At 38.4% G+C, this 24,155-nt stretch overlaps 1 protein-coding gene across 9 annotated transcripts in view; it reads right to left on the bottom strand.

Moving 5' to 3' along the window:
- B3GALT1 (beta-1,3-galactosyltransferase 1) overlaps positions 1 to 24,155 on the bottom strand; it is a 233,758-nt gene that overhangs the window by 45,800 nt on the left and 163,803 nt on the right. For 3 of the 9 annotated variants that reach the window (XM_051624293.1, XM_051624289.1, XM_051624292.1), the window contains one exon: positions 5,807 to 8,512. The exons of 1 other annotated variant lie outside the window; for it this stretch is intronic. In XM_051624293.1, the coding sequence (XP_051480253.1) occupies positions 7,303 to 8,283 (981 nt within the window). In that variant the 5' untranslated portion in view covers positions 8,284 to 8,512 and the 3' untranslated portion in view covers positions 5,807 to 7,302. Of the gene's footprint in view, positions 1 to 5,806; positions 8,513 to 9,094; positions 9,144 to 13,034; positions 13,365 to 19,672; positions 19,692 to 24,155 lie in introns of those variants that run through there. 5 more of the 9 variants (XM_051624295.1, XM_051624291.1, XM_051624290.1 and 2 more) reach the window with 5 other exon arrangements.

The raw sequence follows: 24,155 nt of genomic DNA, 5'->3' as shown, positions 1-24,155 counted from the left end.
TAAACTACACCCGGCAATACAAAAAAAAAAGATTGAGGGAACCACTTCAAGAGGCTACTTGTCCTCTGAAGCTCACTGAATTCACTTAGTCAGGCATCAGACCAGTCTAGCACAGTAAACCCGTCAGGTAGGGACCATCTCTTAATAAAACCTTGTGGTCTTGTTTTTGTAGCTGTTTTGGATGGACACGTTAGATGTGAGAGGATGCTGTGCTGCATAAAAAACACATTAGGAAAATGGAAAGAGTAATGGAAACAACAGTGAAATATACCAGATTGAAGCATATTAAAAGTGCAGAACAATGGAGTGAGGCTAAATGGGTTTTTGTACATCGAGCAAAAAGCTGAAGTGAGGAAAAGAGAGGGAGGGGAAGGATATGGCTGAAAATCAAGGTGTCCATCTTATGTTAAATGGTTTAAGTTGAGACTGGTAAACCAGGTGCAAGTCTCAATTTTGAAAGAAAATAATAATGGAGAGTAGTGGAGGGTCCTGCAAGGAGAAGAAAGAATAGCAGGAAAACAGGCAAATGACAGTTTTCCAGGGCTTGATGGCAGAAGGAGGAGAGATATGGAAGAGGAATATGTGGAGGGCTAAGCAACACCTGAAGGCAGCTGTAGTGATGGCATGTGAGTATGGAAGGGGAGCTCTTTGGCAACTGGGACTACACTAAATGAAGAGCTAGCTGAGGACAGGGGAAAAAGGAAGAGGTTTAGTATTGCTTTAAGTTAAGAGACTAGAGCCAGTAGAGGAGTCCACACCAAAAACTTTGAGTGTAGTGACAGGTCTGATGAATGGAGGAGAGGAACTGCAGAGACACCAAGTTCCTGTTGCCAACTTGAAAAGACCATCTATACTTGTCTAATTATCATGGGGAAGAAAATTATCTTAAATCAGATTGTTGGAATTCTTCCAGATTAATGAAGTTTAAGAAAGGCATCATCGTACCACCGTTTTTATTTCAATTGTGGAGAACCGCAACAAAATGCAATGACAGCAAAAATAAAAGCTGTGTAGGGAATGAAAAAGGAGTAACTGCAAGAAGTAGGTATAGCCCTGTGGGACTCTTTCCAGTGTCATGTATTTGTTGGTGCTGTTGAACAGACTTTTTACGAGTCGAATATAACATGTTTGTGAATGGGCAGAGAGCCAGGTGATAACTCCGCACAGAGCTCTCTCCTATCAAGGGTTAGTATTATATACCTGTTTTCATTGCACAGGTTACAAACCCCCTCCGTGTCATGTTCTACTTTGTCTTCATAAAGAATAGGATTAATGGGAAACGGGAGAGATTGCTACTTGCTTTGTCTTCCTCCTTGCATTTGATAAGAGTTGCAGTTTCTAGTGAGTGTAGAATGCCTGGAATACTGTTTTCTTCCCCAGAAATATTTATGATGTTCCTGTTGATTTCACTGTGAGTAGGAGTAAGAGGCAAGCTGGATACAAAGAATGAAATTCACCCCTTTGTAATCAGGCATAAATCCCATTGAAATTGATGGTGCTTGTGACTTGAATCAAACATGATTTGCCTCACAGAACTTGATCCAAATGCAGTCTGCAGTACAGGAGATAATGGAGACCAATGTTTTATTTTGTCCCTGAATATGTACGAAAATAAGATTTGGTGGATACTGAGTAACTGTTGAAACTTCTCACAATAGGAGATTATTTTTAATGAGGAATGTAATGAAGTTTAATAAATAATCAAACATTCTAAAGTTTCAAAATGTTTTATCTCTTTCTGCTCTTACTACGCTTTGGCACTGCTTTTCTTTTAGGGTATTCCTATGAGTGTCTTATGTTAAGCAAGAATCAATGCTTGATCTGAACATGATGCACTTGGAGCCCAAAGGCTGGTGTATCAAGATGGGTAAGTCCAGGTGCTGGTTGTTGTTTATCTCGCTTACCTTGCTACTGACTTTACTGCCAAAAGATGATGGGTGTCATGCTAACTAATGTTGTCCTCTTGGTCTGCTAGCACTTCCCTAATGAGACTGAATGGAGCCCGCTGCTTCCCCCTTGCTTTTACTGCTATACTGACGTGCCAGAGAGGACTGCTTTGTCCTTGAGGAAAGAGGTCATGCTAGAAAATAGGCCAGAGAAAGGAACTCCTAAGGGGAAAAGGAACGTAGGGATTAGATTATTCTTCATAGCCTTGACTTTGCTAAAGATACAGTAGGCATGATCCAACACACCTCAAATTTGGAATATTTGCTTCCCCCCAATAAAAGCTGTGTGCATGAAAAAAAACATTGCACGTAATTCTACACGGCTTGATATGTAACACTGCCTTTACGGAATAAATGCTCAAGGATAAATCTTGCATAATGAATAAATCTCCTCTTGCTCTTCTTAGCTCTTTCAGGTGAGGCAGAGATACAACGTAGACTCAGCTAATGCTCAAACCTAGCAGAAAAATGGATCCTTTTTTTTTCTGCATTTGGCAGATCATCAGAGGAGATACTTGAGACAGCTCTGTTATAGGTTCAGTTGAATCAATAAGGCATATTCATTTTTTTCCCAGATTACTCCTCTTCTTCCATTTCATAACTTCCTATTTTTAACAAGAGAAAAGTAAGCAGATACTATTCAGTACAATGTTTCACATCATATGGATCTCCTTTTCTGGCACATTGCTGCTTGTATAGGCTTCAGCAGTATTAAGAAATTAAGGTGTTGGGTTTTTTAACATGTTTTCACTAAGGGCACTGCAAATTTCTTTGAAAATCTATGACAATCAATTAAGTGAATGAGAAAATAGAATGCTTGTAATTAAGATAATCAAGCTACATGAAATCCACCCTACTAGTGCTAATATCTATGTATCTCCAAGCTGTATATTAATTAAACACCATGTAAGTGTTGCAATTAGATTCGGCCTGCTATGGTGAAAATGAGAGAAAAATGAAAATGATTGCAGGGGGTTTTACTGTCTGTGAAACTTTTCATTGTTGTAAAGCATCTCATGATGATTTTTAAGACTGCTGCAGACATTCCTGGGATCCCTCTCTAGCAGGCTTCAGCTGCTTCTGAAATAGGTGACCCACAGAAAACACACTTTAGTTTGCAAAAGCTACATTTCTTCTTAGGGGTGGGTGGTACTTTCCCATCAATTTCTTTAATTATTTTGGGTTACTGAGCTCTGAAACCAAGTCCAAGTGTTTAGATATTTTGTTCTACATAGGAAGCTGCGAAGGGGAGAATGGAAAGGAATTATTCTGACTAGTTCTTGCAATAAAAGGGACTTTGTCATGCTTTTATGTTTTGTGTTTTTATTTTGATGTAAAGGCTCTGGTGGCCTAGGCCTTCCTACCATACAAAGCAGCTATTAATATATATCTTTATTGGAGGACAGACATTACATGAGACTTACTGGCTAATCTGGGTGTAAATATTCAGATTGTCCTTCTTCATTTATTTTCTGATGCTTTTGTGGGGCTCTCTCAGGGTCAGCATGTAGCTCTAAGAGGCCAGGCCAGGACCCCTTCCCTCTTATGGGTACGCTCCCAGCAGTCAGAGCAACTACAAAGTGAGTTTATTGTGATTTTTATGAGATGTAGGTTTTGGGACATTCGTGCTTTCTCTTTTTCTCCTTTGTGTGTAGCTTTTGATGGCTGCAAGAGTACACAGTAAGGTGCCATGGAGGTAATGGAAGAATCATGTTGCAGGTCTGAGGAGTCAAAACAGCTTTGCTGCTGGAGAACTGCCAAACTTTGTTCTCGTTAGCTGGGGATGCCAAGGTAGTGAATAAGGCAAAGCAGATGATGAACCGATCTGCTTATTTGCTAAATATTGCCATGGATATTGTAAGATTAAGTCTTTGGAGTCAGGTGAAGTAGGGTACCTGATCAGCGTGGACATCAGCTTGATGAACTTGTTGCACAAATAATGAAGGCAAGTAGTATTTTTGCTGGGTTTTATTTTTTCCAATTATTTTTTAAAAATCTACTTTTACTGCACAATACTCTTCTTTATGACAAATGACCATTTTCACTGGTATTGTGCTCTCAGATAATGCTATTTACTTTTCTAGAAAGAAGCAAAGACGAAAACTGTACAGGACACCTTCAGTTTTTCATTTGAGTTTCCTCTTTTTTTAATGATTTGACATTGATACAAAAAAATAGTATCCTGATTAGCAGCTTTGCTGGCAATCCCACAAAACTGTCAATAATACTTTAATCTAAAAGAATGCACTCCTACAGACACTATAGATAAAACAATATATACAATTTAAACAAATAAATACATAAGTACAGCCAGTCATATATAATGAAACACCTTAAGTTTGGTTACTCTTGACAAGCTTTTCTAGTTAATTACACTCTTCATTTGCAAATTGCCAACTACATTATAAAGACAAAAAATGCCAATAATGAATCAAAATTTATACTTAACATTATTTTTAGGAAAGATGGAAAATGAACCTTGAGAATTCTGTAGAAATCCTCTCACTGTTTTAGCAAAACAATATTTTGTGAAAAACTCGAGGGGGAGTGCGGTGGCACTTCCCCTCTAGCTTCTTTGCTCAATCCGCTGAGCAATGTCATATTTGTTTGTGTATGTTTTGGAATCACAATGTGATTGTAGTCACACTTTTGAAGTGACTGGAAGCCAGCACATCTTAACCAAGTTGTCATTTGTCCCATGCCTACTGAAACAAAATGACCTTTAAGTTACATAAATATTTATTTTGATTAAAGGGAGCCCAGTGCAAACACTTGTTTCTTAACAGTACCCCACTTGGCACAAATGCTACTAGGTGGAAGGGACAGTAAGGTGTCCCTAGAAGTAGATGTATTGCTCCCTTTCTAGCTCCAGGTTGCAATACTGCAATTTATGAGCAAAGAGAAAAGAATACATCCATTATGTAAGTGTAAAAAGCTAGTGAAGTCTAGTGTCAGAAAATTAATAGAAGTAGAAAATTAGGCTTTTGTTGTGATCTTTTAAATTCACTTGACAATAAAATAAAAAAAAATAAAAATCTTGTACATTCAAAAGTTAGGGCACACATGCTTAAGGCTTTTGAAACACTGGACAAATATAATGCTTAACTCAGCTCCATGCATAACAAAATACTACGTAGCAAGCAGACTCTACACATATATACAGCTGAATACAGAAGAAAATGCCTTAGAAATATGTACATCAGTTTCAAGATGAACATTTACATTTCTGCTGAAGATCTACCTATTTATAAATGGCAGGAAATACATTTCATCTGATACTATTTTCAAGGTGTACCTTCCAATCACTAATGCAGTTTACTTATACTAGGAGTTACTCAAGACTACTATGCTACTTGAGCCCTGAGGTGTCAGGATTGGGAGCTCTGCTATCCTTTTGGTTACCAACCAAAGGCCACAGAAGCATCAGCAGGAGAAGTAAGGCCACAAATCCTCTTGGTTGTGTATTCAGAACCCCCAAAGTACTGCACAGTGCAGAGGGGTAGCAGAAGTGATTGCAACCTGTGTGTTTAAGCTATTACATAGTGTGTTCCCAGTAGCATGGCATTCATGCTGTGTGATTTACCCAAGGGCTGGAGATTAATTCCGTCCTCATTTCCCTTCCTAAACCACGTATTCTGAGGCTTGGGTAAGGGAAGCCAAAATTCACCCAGTCCATGTATGTTATATTCATCTATGCAATTAGTTGGACCTTGTTTAGCTAGAGTTCTGAGTTTAACAGGAAGCAAGAGCAACTTTAACAAGGATTAGGTCAGCTAGGGAAGGATAAATTTTAATTATGCTGCAAGAGATTTAGTATTTTTATATAAAATTACTGATTTTCATTTGTGAAGGATGCACAAGCTCCTGGGTTATCTGTTGTGTAGCTTTACCTTTAGATCTGAAGCAGGTTTGAGACACTTTCTGCTGTTTGTGACTTGAAGGCCAGGTACATTTTGCCTTATTTACAAGTAGTTCCTTTCAAAAACAGTGTTGCCTAGCAATGTGTCATGAAACTGCAAACCTTTTGGGGTAGCATCTTCATTCCTCTGTTACTGTCGTGAAGTGCTATGTACATCTGTGGCAAAGTCAGGTCAGAGTTTTCCTTTAAATTCTTATTCAGTTAATTTCAGACAACTTTATAGACGTCCTGAATAATGTACAGATGTAACAGTTTTTTTATATGTTACACGTAACACCAGCTGAAATGAATTAGACTTTGTGTGCTGTGGATGGTGTGAATAATCTGCAGCTTGTTTGTTGAGTTTCATATCTATAACTTGTCTGTGAATTCTTCATTTCAAGTTATTAGCTGAGCAATGTCATATTTTAGTTCCATGCTAGAAGGTGATGCTGAATAGTGATGGCCTGAATTTATATTTTTCCTTAATATGTACTGTAGCAAAAAATAGATGTTACCTTTAAAAAGCTGCTCATGTTACTTATTTAGGTGAATAGTGTATTGACTGATGTTGAAGAAATATGCTGCTTATTGACAGTCTTCATTTTATATATATTGTTATACAAGACACTTGATGGAGAGATCCACTGATGCTAACGAGAAACATTGCACTTGCTTTAAAATGAAAAGTTAAAGGATATTCATACTTCTATAATGTATATTTAAGATAGTTTTTCATACATCTCTCCTGTCTTATTTCACCTACAGATTCTACTTCATATTAAATTGTATTAGATCTTTTACGGGCTATTTAGGCAGTGGAAAGAAATGGAGTATCTTCTGAAATAATGTAAAGGAATACAATTTGGTGGATAAAAATACAATTCAGTGTGTGGGTTTGTTTCTAAGGCCTATGTGACTTTGTTCTTAACTGTCTAAATTCTGCTGTTATACCATCAGTAAGCTTTTTGGGAATTGCACACATTGTACTATAAATTATGTATGTCAAGATAGGTGTAAAAGGTCAGTGCACGTGTATACCACTCAATTTATTAACAAGGCTCTACACAGAGATGGTTGTAGGGTGTCAAAAAAGGAATAAAAGTATACTTATAATTAATTTCTTAGGGCTAGAGTCTTATCTCAGAGGCTGGGGCATGAATTGGTAAGCAGCTCATGATGGTTTCTCCTTTTACATACAGATGCTGGAACTGATAGCTGTGATAGAGGATAGTATACAAAATCTGATATTTGACTCTAGATCCTTCCGGTTGGTGTAGTGTCCTTATGAAAAGAGACTGAAGTCGGTAAACCAGTATTCAAAATAAGAATGAAAAATCAGTCATTAAAAATCCTCTCACAGTTATATCCCACAGTTTAACCTGTAAATCAGCAGATTGCTTGGTCAAAAACCACTAAACCAGAATTTTAAAAAAGGTATTTACATCTGTAAAAACTTTAACATCTGAGGTGTTTCTTGCTGGACATGTCATTCCAAATTCTGTGCATTTCTTCTGGTGTTATCTGGTGCACTGTGATCACCCTGCGGTACCTACACAAGCTGTAAGCCATTTTCCAGTGATTGAAGCCACTGTTTTGGAAGGGGTGAATGCCCAGCTTCCGAAGACAGAGTCCGACATACACATCTTCAAGATGAAGAAGTCTGGTATGAAGGGAGGTTTTATAAATCATTTCTGCTACATCAGCTGAAAATATGTAGCCAGTGCCTGAACAGAAGGGTGGATAGTTGCTGTCGGGATACAAATCTCTTGGCATGTACCATTTACTGCGCACATCTCGTATTGGTCCTCCGTTTATAACGTAACCTGTGAAGTACCTTCTCCTTGGCTTAGTGTTAGGCTTGAGCAGCTTATAAATAAGATTATCCATATTTACAAAAATATCGCTGTCTGTCTTCATAACATACTTTGCTTTTGAACAAAACGTTGCTACCCACCTCATCCCCATCAGTGTTTTCAGAGTGAGATTATGATAAGAGTCAATAAAATCCTCCACAATAATGTCGTGAAAAATTTGGCTTTCTTGCTCTACCATTTGATTTAACACGGGATCTGCATTTTTTCCAAGAAGAAATAGCGTGGCAATTTTAATTCCTTTAAAGTTGTTTTCATCTCCCCAAGTTTCTCGAATGGCTTGCCTGGCATCAAACTCTTTGTGAGTCGTGCTGATGAGAATGACCAAGAAAGGGACACTCTTCTCGCATTTGTTGGGTTCATTGATAAGAAAGTCAAAAGAATGTGGATTTATAGGTCGAGTTCTTATGTTGCCAAAGGAAACATTTTTTCTGGCTATAGATATACTACTGAGCTGTCTGTGGCCAGTGTAGGAAGAAGTAGGGCGAGTTATACTTAAGTACCAAAGAGCACTTGCCCAACATACTACTGTCAAAATGTATAAGCATGAGACCTTTGAAGCCATTGTTCCTCTATCTCTTCTATTCCATATGATGAATAAATATCCTTTGTACCATGGGTGCCCCTGTGTCCCAGAGAGGCAGCATATTATTAATGAAGCTTGAAAGTTCGATATAGAGAAGTAACTCTGTAATCATTCATGGATCTCAAATAGGAGCTATAAACCCTGATGATACTCAGCTTTTCTTCTTTTACTAGCAGTGGCTTCCATTTCTTGGAATTTTCTTTTATTTCTGAAAAAGATGAAGAAAAATTTTCCATTGCTAGGTCATAAAAGCTTAGGGCAAGAAAAATGAGCTTTAATATGGCTCGCTGTTAATAAGCTAAGAGTCCTAATGCATTTATTGGATAGCCTTTTTTTTTTCTTTTTCTCATGAGGTACCACAATGTAAGACAGTGTACTAAAATACACCATTATAATTGGATTAATGTTTTTATGATTGATAGTTTTTTTAGGGATGATAATATATTAAAAAATTAAGCATGCACAGCATCTTGCCTATTTGCGTTGTTTTGAAGGTATATGAAAATAATTTCCTAGTTTCTAGCTTTTTCTTGCTTCCTTGCATTTTTTTCTGGACAACCTTTCAAAATATGCCAAGAAATATTTTAAAATTACTTAGAGAATGAAAATGTCTCAATCCCAAATATATTGGGAATAACGGCTTCAGTGGCAACCATGTACACTAATATCTGCAGATCCTGTTTGGTCTAAATTTGTTAATGTCTGCCTAGCTAACAAGAACAGGTTTGGTGCAAATCAGACAGAATGGTACTGGTTGGTAAAGGTGTGAGATAGGAAGCGAGATACATACGCTGTCTTACCCATGTAAAGATCAGCGCCCAAGTAGACTCCATAAAAGTCTAGAAATAAATTAACACAGTTCAGTTATTCTTGTTGGCATCCTTCTCCTCTCTCCACAAGCCAGCCTTTACTTTTCATGAGCAAACATTATTTGTATACCGTGTAAGACAAATCCCAATGACAGGCTGTTAATGCTGTCACTTTGCTGGCTGGTGTACAGAGCACTTGCCAACTCATCTGGGATTCCTGCCCTTCCCCACTGCTGCGCGGCTTCTGCCTCCAGCACCATGGAGCTTTGGGGCTTCCCTGGATCTGGGGAATGTTCCAGGCCTCAAGCTTCCTTTACTCTTAGCTTGTTTCCTGGGACCCAGTTTTATTTATCATCATTACATGGAAATGATACAAGCTGCATTTAGCCTAACAGATCAGTGCTGACTCCTTCAAGGCAAACCAGTAGCTGGAAAGTGCCTGCAGGCTCCAAGTTCCTGGGTTTTGCCATTGCTTCCAAGCTAAAGGATTGTAGAAGCATGCAACAGATGAGCTTTACACAAGAGTCTTTGAAATATTTAATATTTACTTTGGATAGAACAAAACATATGGATTCAGATAAAAGGAGAAGCCCTATCTCACAAATATCCTTTCTGTTTCAACACTGCTTTAACCTGTTACTTGGGTTACATAAAAATGCTTTTTAGGGAGCCTGTTCCTCCGCTGTGTTGTATGTGTTGGTCTCTTCCTTTCTCCAAAAGCAGGAGAAAGTGTGGCCCTGTGTGTGACCCTGTGGCACGGTCCCCTGCCAGGTGGTCTGTTGGTTAGAGTCTGTGCAGGCAGAGCCCCTCTGAGGCAGGCTATCAGAGTCAGAGGACTGCTAGCCTGTGTTACTGAAGTACACTGAGGCATAAAGACAGGAGGGAGACAATCTTAACATTTGCCAAATACAGACTGTAGTCTCACTACAGATTTTTACAGCTAACAGTGCCCTGCTAGTCTTCATTACCTGCACTGATAGGTATTTAGGGACTAGAACTGCATACCCCTCTCCCATGAAGTAGGAAAAAGTGAATTGGTGGCCTCTTTTAGGTTTTTATTTCAATTGGTTTTGCTCTGTAACCAAAGCAATTTAATGAGGTAGAAGGTGACTGTGATCTCCTTTGCTATTTGTCACAAGACTTGGGGTCTGTGATGTTTTCCCATTAAGCAGTAGCAGTAAACCTTTGGGAACAGCCCCATAGGGCTCTGGAGCAATGATCTTGGCACATCCTTGTGAGCAAACACAGTTGTGAGAAATATATGCACAAATGCTACTGTATTGTCTGTAAAGGGGGTCTGTCGTGCTGTAACAGCCTCCTGGGGTCACTGGGACACGGTTCTGAGAAAGGCAAAACACACCCCTCATCTAGTAAATTGTATCTATTTCTGGCTTCATCCTGAATCTCCAGTAACAGCCCCCAATGGAAACCCCAGTGGGAAAAAACACTGAGAGTGAAATGCCATAACAACAAAACCAGAAGAGTTGTAAGGTCTAGAAGACTGCATTAAAGAAAAAGAGCAGTCCTGGATTGGAGATGCAGAGTGAGGGTTATGTAGGTCAGTGTATTTAATGGACTCCAGCATTGTGGTATCAAAAATACTTCTAATATTTTGCATATGATGAATTATTTTAGGAAACTGTATCTTGCGTTCTCTAAACATATATATTCTTCTACATCTTTTCTTTAATAAAAGCAGGTGCATTAGTTACCATGACTACTGTGCAGATATCTGAGGGGAAGGAAAATTTTAACCAGTGCTTCTTACAAATTGCAAAATTACATAAAATAGCTTTTCAGTCCAGCAATGTCATGGTTGTGATGTCCAATCTTGTGTGTTCTGAAAGGATTAGAAGCAACAAAAGCCTTACACCATTTTGAGGAAAGATTCCAAGCTTTTGCAGGGACTTTTTTCTTTTTTTTTTTTTCTCAGTTATGAAATCTACAGATAACTGTTTATTCAAGATGGATATTTCTTACACTGGCCCTGGGATTGCTGTCTCTTGAAATAAATTGGACTTTTTTGTTGTTGTGTATTGGGTTTGGGTATTTTGGTTGTGGTTTGTTGTTGTTTTTTTGTTGTGTTTGTTTGTTTGTTTGTTTTTTAAGAAAAATGAGAGTTTAGATAGTCTTACTCAGTTTGGAGTGTTTTCCACCATCCCTGTGGTAAATTTTGAGCAAAGTGCAGGTCAAGTTGTAATTATTTTTTAGGATTGAGGGGATGTGATGGGTGTCTCTCCTATTCCTATTGTGCTGTGAGGTGAAGATTAAAGTTTATGTTCCTGCTTAAACTGAGCTTTTTGCTATGTATGGGGAACAGAGTTGGAAGGAAATAGCACAAAGTTGGCAAATACTGCAAATACAAAATAAAATTTGCTGAGGAACTTTGGTCTGTTATTTTAGCTGAGATTATTCTTGCCTTCAGGACTGATCTCTCTGTAGGATCATAGAGGAGGGGGTCAGAAAAGTAGGTATGTTGTGTTATTTTTTGACCACAGGGCAAATGGTCCTAGAAATTCTTTATTGTAACATTGTTCCTGCACAGTAATTCCAATAATGTTAACCTTGCACGAGCAAGAATGTACATAGCTTGATTAGGTGTAGAGTAGAGTAAAGTAAAGTAAAGTAAAATATGTGCTTTGTGATTATTTAGTAGTCAAGAATTTCAGAGGTTGCTAAATTTCTTTATTATAGATGATGCAAATTCATCAAGGACCTAAAAAGTGCCTAACTCAGACTTTCCTGGAATTACTCTGTGTTAAAGGTATCTTGCAAAACTACTTACAGTATCAAAGTCTGTGGCAGCAAAGCTTTTTCTTGTCATGTGTTGTGACCTGAAACTAAAATCTGCAGCCATGCAATACATGGGAGTTTTTATCAAGGATGTGAGTGACAAGGAGTAAACACAGAGTGTAAAATTAATGTGCTCAAATAATCAAGCATTAAAACTTTTGTGTTAATTACTGATTTGGAAAAGAGGAGTAATAAGGTGTGTGAGCTAAGATCGCTACTTTCATCTCCATAACAACCAAAAGCACTTCAATGTCTGGATGTTATTGTGGTTCCTTCAACATTTTTCCCAGAAGTTCTTCAGAACATTTTTTTGCCTAATCAATTGTGCATATATCAGAAGGTGCCTTAAGTAGTAAAATGTGTAGAAAATTCATTAATATATTGAGTTTCAAGCCCTAATACTGGATTCAGCATTTTGTCACCTTTTTTTGTTTGTTTTGGTTTTCTATGATGATCTTGAATTTGGTGTTGAAATTTGAAGATCCTCTAATAGGATATGGGTTGTCACAGGGAGAGTGGAGAGCTTTTATTCAATTTTAGGATTTTGACTGTTGGGATAGGGCATGTCATGTTTGGGGACATTGGCACAGGCAAAGGATGTGTTATCTCCTTTCCTCAGTTCTGTGGAGTGAAATAAAGCTTTTAGCAGGGAAGCAGCAATGTTAACCTCTTGGATTCATGTTTTTAGAAATGTTTTAATTTAATTTGTCACTTTTCCCAACCTGGCTGTCAACTATTAGTAATCAAAGGCTCAAGCATTTTTAGGGTAGATGATTGTAAAAAGCTAATGTTTGGTGTCCTGTTTCCATATTGTGACTCAAAGTTGTGCACTTAGTTGCACTTTTCACAGCTCATGCTGTGCAAGCCAGAGAAGCCCTTAAGTTGAAGCATACAAGCAGGACTATGTAACTTCTTTAAGTAACTGACGTCATGGAGATTGCATTTGGAGCAAAACTTTTACAAGCTGACTGCCCATCAAGAATAATCCTGCAGCTAATGAGCACGTTTGAGAGTCTTGCTAACTGTTCATGGAAAACGTTTGGGCAGACATCAAATGAGTTCAGGAAATGCTACTTGCCAACTGCACTATTTTACCAATATTTTGGAATGTTGCTGTCACTGCTGAGAGGTTGTTGATCATTTTATTTCAAGAAAGCCCATCTTATGGAAGTGAAGTTGCATGAAAGTAAGTAGATCGTGGTGGATGCACATAATAGAAACCACAGCTCTTGCCCCTTGGCGTGCAGCTGTAGCCGTAATCCGTACCGTGTCGCTGTCTGCTGCTCGGGCACGAGGCAGGTGCTGAGTGGAGGCAGTTGGGATGCTGAGCCCTCAGGATGGCCCTGGGTGAGAAGCAGCCACAGCTGCTCCTCCTGACATCGAGGAGCACGTTAGGCAGAGCATGACAGAGACAAATTAACACTGCGCATCTTTGCCAAAATGTACCTTTTTCTTTCCCTGAAAAAAAAAAAGAGCGATTGTAGCTGCTAAACTATTTAGTAAACGCAGCACTATTCTCATTTTCCCTAAACAGACATTTTTGTAAGAGTTTTCTGTGGTCATGACTTTCATCTGGATATAGATCAAGACACTGAAATGTCTTCACCATTTATGAAGTCCTTAAATTACCTAAGGAAAAGTACATGATTATTATTGAGTCTGGTTCAGAAGATAATTATCCTGAACATGAAGAACACATCTACCATGAAATCTAGGATACTGTTATATTCTTTGCTGTATGTTTTCATAGTAATTTCTTGAAGAAATTGTGGACAGATGGCATAGGTGATTTAACAGGAGACTGCAATCTCCTCTCTGGCAACTTCATTTGAAGGCTTCTTAAATATTATAAATACTTTTGCTGTGCTTGGGTGTAATGGACCTGCTGGAAAGGAAGATCTTCCTCTCTAGAATATTTGTGGAAAGGGACTGTAATAGGTGTAGGAGCCACAGTGCCTGGTTAATGGGAGGAAGGTACCAGCATTCATTTAAAGTCTCTTTTTTGTCTAAAAAAAAGAACACAACTCAGTTCTATTTTTATATATTTTTTTGGGGGTAGAGCGGAGGGGGTGGGGATCCAGCTGTTGGATGTTTAAAGAGGTTGGTTTCCCTTCTCTTCCTTCAAAGGCAACAAGGAGAAATACTTTCTGGAAATCAGCTTGTATTCTAAACTATGCCATTTGAACATACAGAATCATTCTTTGCTCACAGAAATGTTGATGATGTGCTTTACCCTAAAGCAGTAACTGAATGTGAAAGCAAGTATTTGCACAAGTGTTTCTTTCACACTAATAGTTCTCTTTTCTTGACTGCTGATTTGCAGATGTTTTATGTTGTATTTCATCACTGAATTGAATAATTGATGTCTGGAAATAATTTTTGTATTTATAAATTATTTTTCAATATTTACTACCTGTATGAAAATTAAGAATGACTGTGTGTAGGGAATTTCAGGAAAAAATCAGTCTTATATAGGGAAAATGCTAGTTTTAGGCTTTTCAGTAAACGCGCCTATGCTATAAAAGCTTCCGTAACCTTTAGAGAGCTACTGCAGAGTGTTTTAAAAGTTAAGTTACTCTATGTGAAAGCAAATCTGTGGATGAGTGATTTTTCTATCTTTTCCACTTTATTTTTTCAGTGACTATGTCTCTATAAAAACAGGGTTTTCTTTTTCAAAAACTGATGAGACAGCCTACATAAAACAAACTGTATTTTCCTTGGTTTTTTTTTTCATGCTAAAGAATGAGTATCACACCTATTTTTTCTCAACAAGATCATTTGCAAGTTAAAAAGTAAAGAGTTTCCACCATGACTCAGCTGTGAAATGTAATTCTCAATTGCAGAAGATCAAATAGTTGAAATAAATGTTTAGGAATATTTAGATGAACACAAACGTCAGGTTTACCATGACTGAGGGAACTGGGATAAGTTACTGGCAAGGAAATGTGAGCTTGGCATGAAGGACAGTTCCTTGCCTGGCAATGCATGGATGGAGATGGGATCTCAGTGTTGGTTTAAGCAGCTTCTCTGGCTTGTTTTGTACATCAGGAGCTTTATAGCTGTAAATTTCCATTGAAGTTTTTCAGCTCAGGGAGTATTTTCTATGCAGAAAATATTGCCCTGCTATCTCTGAGAAGAGAGTAGAGAGCTGCTAGGTTGGCCACACACTATTTGGTGACTTTCATGCGGACAGAGCACTCCTAAGGGAGTCAGGGGGTTGCAGTTGGCCTCAGTACATCTGGGGCCAAGCTGCTTTCTCTTGTGGTGAGCCTAGTCTGCCCCGGATGTGGCTGCATGGTGGTAGAGGACAAAGAGGTCTGAGATTCAAGCTTGCCCAAACTGGATACTGTGCCTCTCTGGCTTTGAGTGTTTCATAAAAGCAAAACATTAATAAAAGCAAAATGTTACTAACCAGAAAAAAAAAGAAAAAAGAAGGATATTTTCCTAAAATCTGGTATTCATAGATAACTGAAATTTTTTTTTAAATCCCACTTGGTATGTCTCAACATGACATTTTCAGTAGTCCTTTTACTATTTTTTGAGATTTAAAAAAAACCCCAAACAACCACTTTCTTGGTAATTTTTTAAAAACAACTCTCTTGGTCATTGTGATTATATGTTTGTGGCAGCCTAGTCTTCTCCAAAGTCTCCAACAGTGCTTTTCAGAAACAATTTTTAAAAATACTTTATGGCTTCATGTTGTGATAGGTCATTTGTGATTACATCAGTCATGTCTTGGTACAGTAGTAATGTGTAAATTGTATCTCAATATGGTTATAAACTGATGCAAATAACATATTTCACTTTGGGTTACTATAGCCACAGCCTTTATTTTCCTTAAATACTGTGTTGTGCTCTATTGGGAAATCTCACAGCAAGGTGCCTTAGCTCATATCACCTCCAAACTGGTTACAATATTTTGCATCTAATGAAAGTTTAGGACAGAAAAAGAGGGTTTGAATTGTTAAAATTTTTTTTCAAGGGGAAAACCTTTGGAACTGCTTTAACAAAATCTTTATTAATCAAGAAACAGTTTTACATAATTTATTTTCAGAGTCAGTAGGTTAAATTACCTTCAAGTAAATGTGTTTGAAATAAAATATACTGCTGTTCTTGCCTTAACCTTCTTAAATTCCACTATTCCATTTCCTTTGTATTCCCAGCAGTGTGCGTGAAGTGGTGGTCTGGGTTATGACACCAAGAACAGATGACTGTGGCCTTGATTATATAGATGTCTACCCTAGCGGCACTGCCATTCTCAATTTATATTTGTCACTAAAAGGAGGAGTAACAATAATGTGAAGTCTGGAACACCTGAAATCACACTTACAGTGTCTTTGGTGATGATAACTCATTGAACTGGATAATTAACCTGTTCTTCATAATTCACATGCTATCCAGGGGCACAAGAGGAAAAGCACAAACAATTCAAGCTTTTGGATTTACTGTGAAAAGTCCTAAAATAGTTTTGAACCTGACCATTAAGGTATCTGTCATGATGCTTGAAGAATTTTGCTTTTAAACTTAGCAAAACTGGTGGAACTTCAAGCTGTAAACATTGATTATTGCTATGTGTAAGTATATACCTCAGAGCATAGCTGTTATTGATAGACAGTTACTGGAGGGATTCTTCCACATTACAGGTGTTTCTATGTGATACCTGTATTAATTGTTATATGACTTTTACCTGTGACTGATGGAGAAAGGCTATTTTTTTTTTAGCAAGGCTAAAAAACTTGCATTATATTTCTTGCACAGCAATAAGACTAGAAAATTGTGTAAACTATGAATTTGAGCACTGGAACAGGCTGCCAAGAGTAGTTGTGGAGTCTCCTTCTCTGGAGACTTTCAAGACCTGTCTGGACACGTTCCTGTGTGATCTTCCCTAGGTATTCCTGCTGCAGCAGGGGGTTTGGACTCAATGATCTTCAGAGGTTCCTTGCAACCTCTATGATTCTGTGAGTTTAGATGATTGTATAATAGTTGTCCTGTGACAATAGCATAGCTCCAACTTTTTGAACATAAGAAAAAAAAGTAGATATTATTGTTGGATGCTGTGACATTGTGGCTACATGGGCATTTATTTTCTTTTCTCTGGAAAGATTCCCCATGTCCCAAATGCTGAGCCCAAAGCCTTGCTCTGTCCATCCATGAACAACTTGCAGTTCAGTTTTTTTATGTTTGCATTACAGTAATTAATGGGAAGCTATGTGTTGAAGCATTTGTCACTGTGAGCTATTTATAAGGCAACCTTCAAGTTTCTAATTCCCTTTGTGAAGTAGTTGTGATACATTTAACACAAGCTGTTGCTTTCAAAATTGCGCCTGTATTTCACAGTACCTTAATATAAAAAAAACCAACCCAAACTCAGCCAACCAAACAAATAACTTTTGTCTTCAGCCTGAAAAATGTGGCCATGCTTCAGCTAGATGACTTATTCTCAAATATGTGAAAAATATTTCCTAGACGTACTTTTTCTTTGGTAATTAGTTAGTCATGATGGAGACTTCCCTAGTTTACAGGAACTTTTCTGGGTGTGGTTTTATGATAGCATTGCCTAAATCTGGCAGAGACAACTGCAGGTCTAACAGAGCCCAGAGATGGCTGCCTTCAGCTTGCTGTGCACCCCAGTGGTGGGTGTTCCTGGGATGCTCCCCCAGCACTTCTCCAGCTGTGGCACTGAGCATCTGCAATGCTGCTGGGCTTTCCAGAAAAGAGATAGTCCTCTTGCAAAAGTGGGATTTGCCTCCTCTGTGCACTGAAAGGAATTGGAATGATAATTTTTTGGCTTGGCCATTTGCCTTAAATACATGGAGTAGTGCTTTCTGGCTGAGGAGCTGATGTAACCATCCGCTGGTGTTACTTGCTCATGGGCCCACTTCTGGCTGTTAGCTATAGATGATTGCCTTTACAACAAAGACTGGAAACATATTTCTTTTCACTTCAGCTTAACTAACTGATAGATGGGATTTTGTTTGAACTTAAATGAAAACCTACTTTTACTGGGGATTGAACAAGAAACATTTCAGCTGCAGAAGGAGACATTTTTTGCAAATCTAGTAACATTTGACAGTGGTGTCAGGCTCTTTCAGCTGGCACATATGGAACATTTCGTAGACGAGACCCCAGACGTTTTGTCAGCATTTACTTTTCTGAAGCTTGAGATTGAAAGGGCTATTGCACAGTGCCACACTGACACATTCACAGAACATATACTAAACACCATTGCCATATCTCTTGTGGCAAGGATTTAAAAATGGGCTCATAGTAACTGGAGTTTTTTGGATTAATCAAATAAGTGCATGCTGTAGTAAACTGGTAAATACATATCCTTGTGAATCCACAGGAGTAAATTTTTCCTCATTCTTCTATGATATTTCAAAAGTGTAGCAAACTGTGTTTTCAGCTGAGACAGAAGTTTGAAAAAGGCTGTATAACATCATAAATGGATTGCTGCCTCCTTAGCTAAACTGTAAACCCATTCTGTCTACTTAGTCCCTCCTTTTCCCCAAAGGAAGGTTTCTTTATTTTTTTCCACATTATTCCCTTTACAGAAATTCTGAATGTTGTCTGTTAGTCTCAGTGAAAGAAACCTGGTTGTCTCTGGAGAAGGCAGCCAGTTAACAGCTTTTCCATTTGTGCTCAGATCAGAGTTTAACTTCAGTCCTGTGAGACTTGTTGTAGGCAAAAATTGATTAAGTTTTCTCACAAACTGTTATTGATGAACAGTTTGTGAGAATTTTTCAGTTAATAACTCATCTCCCAACTGGGCAGAATATGGCTGATAATCTTGGGTATCTAATAAAGCTACAGGATGGACTGTATCTGGGAAAGAATAAATCCAAATTTCTGTTTCAACTCACTTTTATCACTTATGTCATTAATGTCATTAGAGATGTTCTTCATGTGTACTTTTAAAGTTTTCACTAGGGAGCATACATTTCAAATCCTGAAGAACTGTGTGAGTAGTCAGGAATACTAACTCTGATTTCTTACATCTTTTGTCTGCGAGCTTTCCTAACTAGTGGCATTTGCAGTGACAGGTAACTAGGAAAATTGCTAATCAAACTTCTTCCTAATGTGTGTGCATGCCTGTTTGTCTGTCTTTCCCTAAACATAACAGGGCCCGTTTCTGCTGGTTTATTATGCTGCCAGGACATTTTGCTTTCTCTTTTCCCTGTTGTGACTAGGGAAGCATAACCATTGCAATTGCGACTTCTCAGAATAATTGGAAACTCTCCAGTTGACTTCTCCACCTGTAATTGCATTGTCCCTAGAGGGCTGATGGAGGTGTAAATGTAGACTCGTATGTATTGAATGATTTCTCAAAATGAGGCACAGTAGTGTTACAAAAAGGGTGGCCACAGGCATGTTTAGAGTTGAAAAGCAGGGAAAGCAGTTTTCCTCCTCCTCCTCCTAGCTTGACTTTTACTGGCATTCTACTGTGGCAGGGGTAAAGCATATGATTGCAGTGCCGCTTTGGAGAGGACTATGCCCCAACTTGTCTGCAGCATTGCTAAGTGCTTTCTGTTGCTCTGCTTTGGTGTGTTGTGCCATTAGCATCACTGACACCGAGGATAGCTCTCTGCCTTAATTCTGATGCAGCTCAACCAACTAAATTATGTCTTTTATCACTCACTTTTATTTTGGATGCCTAGGCTTCTGCTTGGATAGGAATATAATGCACTACTGATAGAAATCAACTTTGTGAAGCAATAAACAGTAAATATATCCTGTCACTGTGCCCAAGGGGAATTGTATCATACCTTAGTTATCCATGGATTCAAGGCCAAGCCTTCAGGAGAAAGAGGGTATATGAATATACAGTGTATCCATTGCTTCTCTTAGCTCTCTGTCTGTGGACCTTCAAGAACTTCATAAACACAAGCTCACTGAGCAGCTGTATACCCCGAGGAGGCAGGTAATACAGTAATAAAATCTGCCAAGCAAGTTAAGGATCAAAATCTTAATACATACCTCAGGGTTGTAAGAATTAAATAGAGCATTTTCACATAGAAACATTCTTCTGGGATACTCTTTTTCTTATAGAAACAACATAAGATCAACCCCTCCTTTTGATAATTTTTAAAACTTTGGGGGTGTTTAGTCTTTGAATAGAATCAGAAGAGAATGCTATATAAATAACATGAACTTGGACCTTCTCTGGAGGAAGGTGTTGGGCTCATAGGATGGCTGAAAACAATGGGGAGTCTCTTGAGCACGTTTATACTCTGTGCAGGTCTCCCTCAACATCCTAAGCCCTCACTTTCAGCAGTTTCCTTTCAGTATTATTTTGATCTGAGACATCTCGAACAAAAAAGACTTTAAAGCAATCTATAGTTCCATTTATTTCCCAGCTATTCTGGTATCAAAGGCAGCATGAAGCAAAAATGGTAAGAAATTCAGTAAAGCAGCTGTTCGGTCAACTGTTGTGGGATCACACGGGCTGTGGGAGGAACACTGCTTTTCTGTGGGACTGAATGCTGCCTGTGTCTCTTCTGGCACTTTCCGTCCAGCAAGGAGGATACTGTGCTCTTAGCTGCTCTCCTCAGATGAAAAAAGCCTTGAAACATGGGGGTTGATGGAAGCATCAGTAATGCTTTGTCCTGCTTTTTGGAAGAAAATAATTGATTTTCTGGCTCTCTGGTTCAGAGGGGGTGAGAACTGCTTGAGAGGCAAGGTGTGTCTGGCTAAACTCTGCTGGGTAATCCTGCCTGGGGTCTGTGGAGTGAAGCCTCCCACCCAAACTGTGTCATTCAAGGTGAGCGGGAGACAATCTAAATGCAAAAATTTCAAATTATTCTCTAAAAGCCTTTCTTGCTACTGATGCAATGAAAAATAATACCCCATAGCAAAGGGATGTAAATAATTTCTTGATAGTTTCTTTTGGCTACGTGGTAACGACATAAGAGCTCCCCAATTTAAAGAGAACTTCTTATACTCTTAAGAAAAGTGCTCTCTTTCTCTGTCTTATTTTTGAACACATTAATTTGCTAGTCTGTTTAGCTCGGAGTGCACGTACTTTGCGAAGACGCAGCCATCTGCCACTTAGTTTCTTTTCTGAGCTGTGATCTTAGACATACATTTCAGGGAAAAGGAAGCCAAGTAGTTGAGTTCATTTTCCCTTTGTGTGAACAACAATGGGAATAATTCCAGAACCAGGCAGAAAGGCTGCCTGAAATGCCAACTGCAAATCACCTTTCTAGTGGGGCATTAATTCATTCTGAAAAAAATATGTACAAATTGGGGAAAAGAATTCCATTTCAGTTCCTCCCCTTCTCTACTGGCTAGGTCAATTAAACTCCACATAGGAAGTTTTTGAAATTATTAATGTTGAGTTAATTTTTTTTACTTTTTCTACCCCCTATTTCTGATCATCTTCCCTCACTTTCAACCTGTTGCCACTCATTCCTCCTGCAGAAGACAGAGGAGTGGTGGAGGATGCTTCTGGTGATGCAGCAGGACCAAGGCTGCCAGGAGGCAGCCCCTTGCCTCTGGCTGGGTCAAAACCGTTCCTGCAGACAGGAACTCCTTAGTGGCTGAGGGGGATTAACAGTCCCTGCCTGTGGTCAGGGGGAGCAAGAGAAGGAGGGGGCAAGAGGAGGAGGAAGGGGTTCACTTTGCTCCTCCTTGGCTGTGCCTTGTCTTTGGAGACAGGTGCTTCAGGAGCTGAGAAATACTACATGAGATCAGGATGGAAAACATTTCTTGATATCTGCATTTGGGAAATTTTAGGCACAGTGTCTGTGTGTAAGCCAGCACTGCCACAAAAAAATGCATGCATTTGTTGATACTTTCTGGTTATTTTAAGCAGATCGGTTCCCCAATCAGATTTGCTTTATGGTTACATAAAAGCCTGGATCAGCAAAGCTAAGGAGCATCATCATCCTAACAGGAGAGGACGGGGCAAAAAAAGGCAGATCTGCTTTCGTGGCCACACTTCTTCCTCAAATGATTTTCAGAGAGCTGAGGGCTCCCCTAGTTCCTCTGGGGACTGTAGGAGTAGTCCCAGGGTTTCCTTATACAAGGATAAGACCAAGCAAACAGCTCCTTTCTTCCTCTTGCATCAATTGCAAATAAGTAATAAACCAAAAAGTCTTTGCTTAAATATTTAGGTATTCATTTCAGTGATGACTGGAATGTTTTAGAAATCAATTCAAACACTTAATGAGAATAAAAAACCAGCAACTCTCCCTTTTATTTTTTTTTTTCATTTGTTTTCACAACAGCTAATGATTCTTTGTATCTTTTGACTCTCCTGAAATCAGCTTGAATTTAAGCTGGAAACTTAATTTGATTTTAACAGGAAACTTGTTCATGCATATAGCAGCTTCAATGGGCATGAATAGTATATTGTTTGAAAATGTACTGCTATTTGAAAGATTGATGTGATTTTCTGATTTTGATGTAAAATAGAAACATAGTGAGGGGCTGCTACAAGACTCTGAATCAGCCAGATTCTTTTTAGAAGCTGAAGACAGCTCTTGGCTCAGGTAGGCTATTCTCCCACATGTGCCTTTGCCAAAAGAGTGTGTGTCTGTGTGTGTCATGGCTTTTTTGCTGTTGTTTTTTGCTCCAAGTGGTGCAACAGGGGATAGACTGCTTGTTGCTTGCTAAGGGTTGTATAATATTGTGTCAAAATGCAATCTCAAGCTTCAGTTTTGAAGGTCATGTCAATTGCTTACTCATCAGTTCCTACGCTTCTTGTAGGAAGGGTCAAACCTGTGTCATCAGGCCAAACCTATTAACAAGTTTCATCCACATGTTTTGAGAGTGATTACATTTGGTGTGTTTCCGCTCTAAATGTTGGTCAACGTTTCCACTGTTAAGATATTAGGAGACAATATGCAGCTGATCCTTTTTTTTCCTATGTACCTCAAACTTAAGGCACTAAATCCCCCAGGTCAGCTAAAAATAATAATGCTTCGGGTTTGCCTATGATTTTTTTCATTATCATACCTCTAAAGTAAAACAAGAAGTTTTTGGTGTCACTAATTATTTACTTCCATGGTTGTGATTAAGTAATTTATTAGCTTTTGAAACACAATGTGAGTTTGGGGTTTCCCAGGAAACTTTTAGAAAGAACTTCTTGCATCTGATTAAAGTTATAAATAGAAAAAAAAAAAAAAAAGAGACAGGATGGTTTTTAAACTCAAGGGTGTGTAGCTTTTCCAGTGGATTGATATCCAGTTCTTCCTCCTGTTCATGCCCATCATCAGAATAAACCATGTATGAATTGCACCTCTACTAGGTAACGAAATGCCAGAATGATCCACTTTCTGACTTTCAGTTGTTTAAGAGTGATTAAACATTTCTAAGAAAAAGTTATCCTCTGAGAATGGCATGTATACACAATTTAGTCACTGTAATCTAGAAAGCTTCCAATATAGGGAGGTGTTTAGAGACAAAAAACAGTTGGAGGAAGTCAGTTATCTCTGTTACCTTTGAGCTTTAAGTTCTCTGTTTGTCATAAACCTTTAATGTTATAGGGGCTGTGCTCATTCAGTCTCACAGCAATCCAAGACAGCTGAAGTGATGGTGACTTAAAATTAGTTTACTGACATTTATGATAATAAAAACAATTTTAATATGGTGATACACTGCCTTTTTAATAAGCTACTACACATGGTCTCGGCCATCTACAAGGAAAGAGCAGGATATATTCAGTATTATATTTTAAAGGTATTTCAGAATGACAGCTAATATGAAAAACACATGCAAGAATAATGCTGTTGCCATGAGCTATAAAACAACAAAAATCCTCCAACCCCCTCCCCACCCCCCTTTTTTTAAGACTGATCTGACAAGCTAAATAAGAGTAGGTTTGCTAATTTAGTCTCTCTGGAAGGAGTTTAGATGAGATTTTCATCATCTAAATGATACAAAAACAGGGAAAGATCTACCAACACTCTTTAGGTGCCCTATGTGCTGTGCTTGGGCAACCAAAAGGACTTTCTACCTCGAGCAATACCAGATTATTATCCTGGCTGGCAGGAAACAACCTGTAAATTATAGCTATATCTGGCACATACAGAAGAAAAGCCATCAATGGTATCATACATTAAAAATGTTTTTTTAGTTTTTTTGGTCAAGTAAGTGAAAGTTTAGATGTATCATCTTTTAATCTGAGGAATGATGAAACCAGCGGTGACAAGAACAAAACTGCAAGTTTCTAAAGGTAGATATATTGAGTTGAGAGGCAGATCGTTTGTCAGCCACCCCTGTAGATAAAATAAAATGGAAGACCAA

This window comes from Apus apus, chromosome 6, assembly GCF_020740795.1.
Source record: "Apus apus isolate bApuApu2 chromosome 6, bApuApu2.pri.cur, whole genome shotgun sequence".
NCBI classification, from domain to species: Eukaryota; Metazoa; Chordata; class Aves; order Apodiformes; family Apodidae; genus Apus; species Apus apus.
The sequence above is the reverse complement of the archived record's forward strand: the minus strand, read 5'-3'. Positions and strand labels throughout refer to the sequence as shown.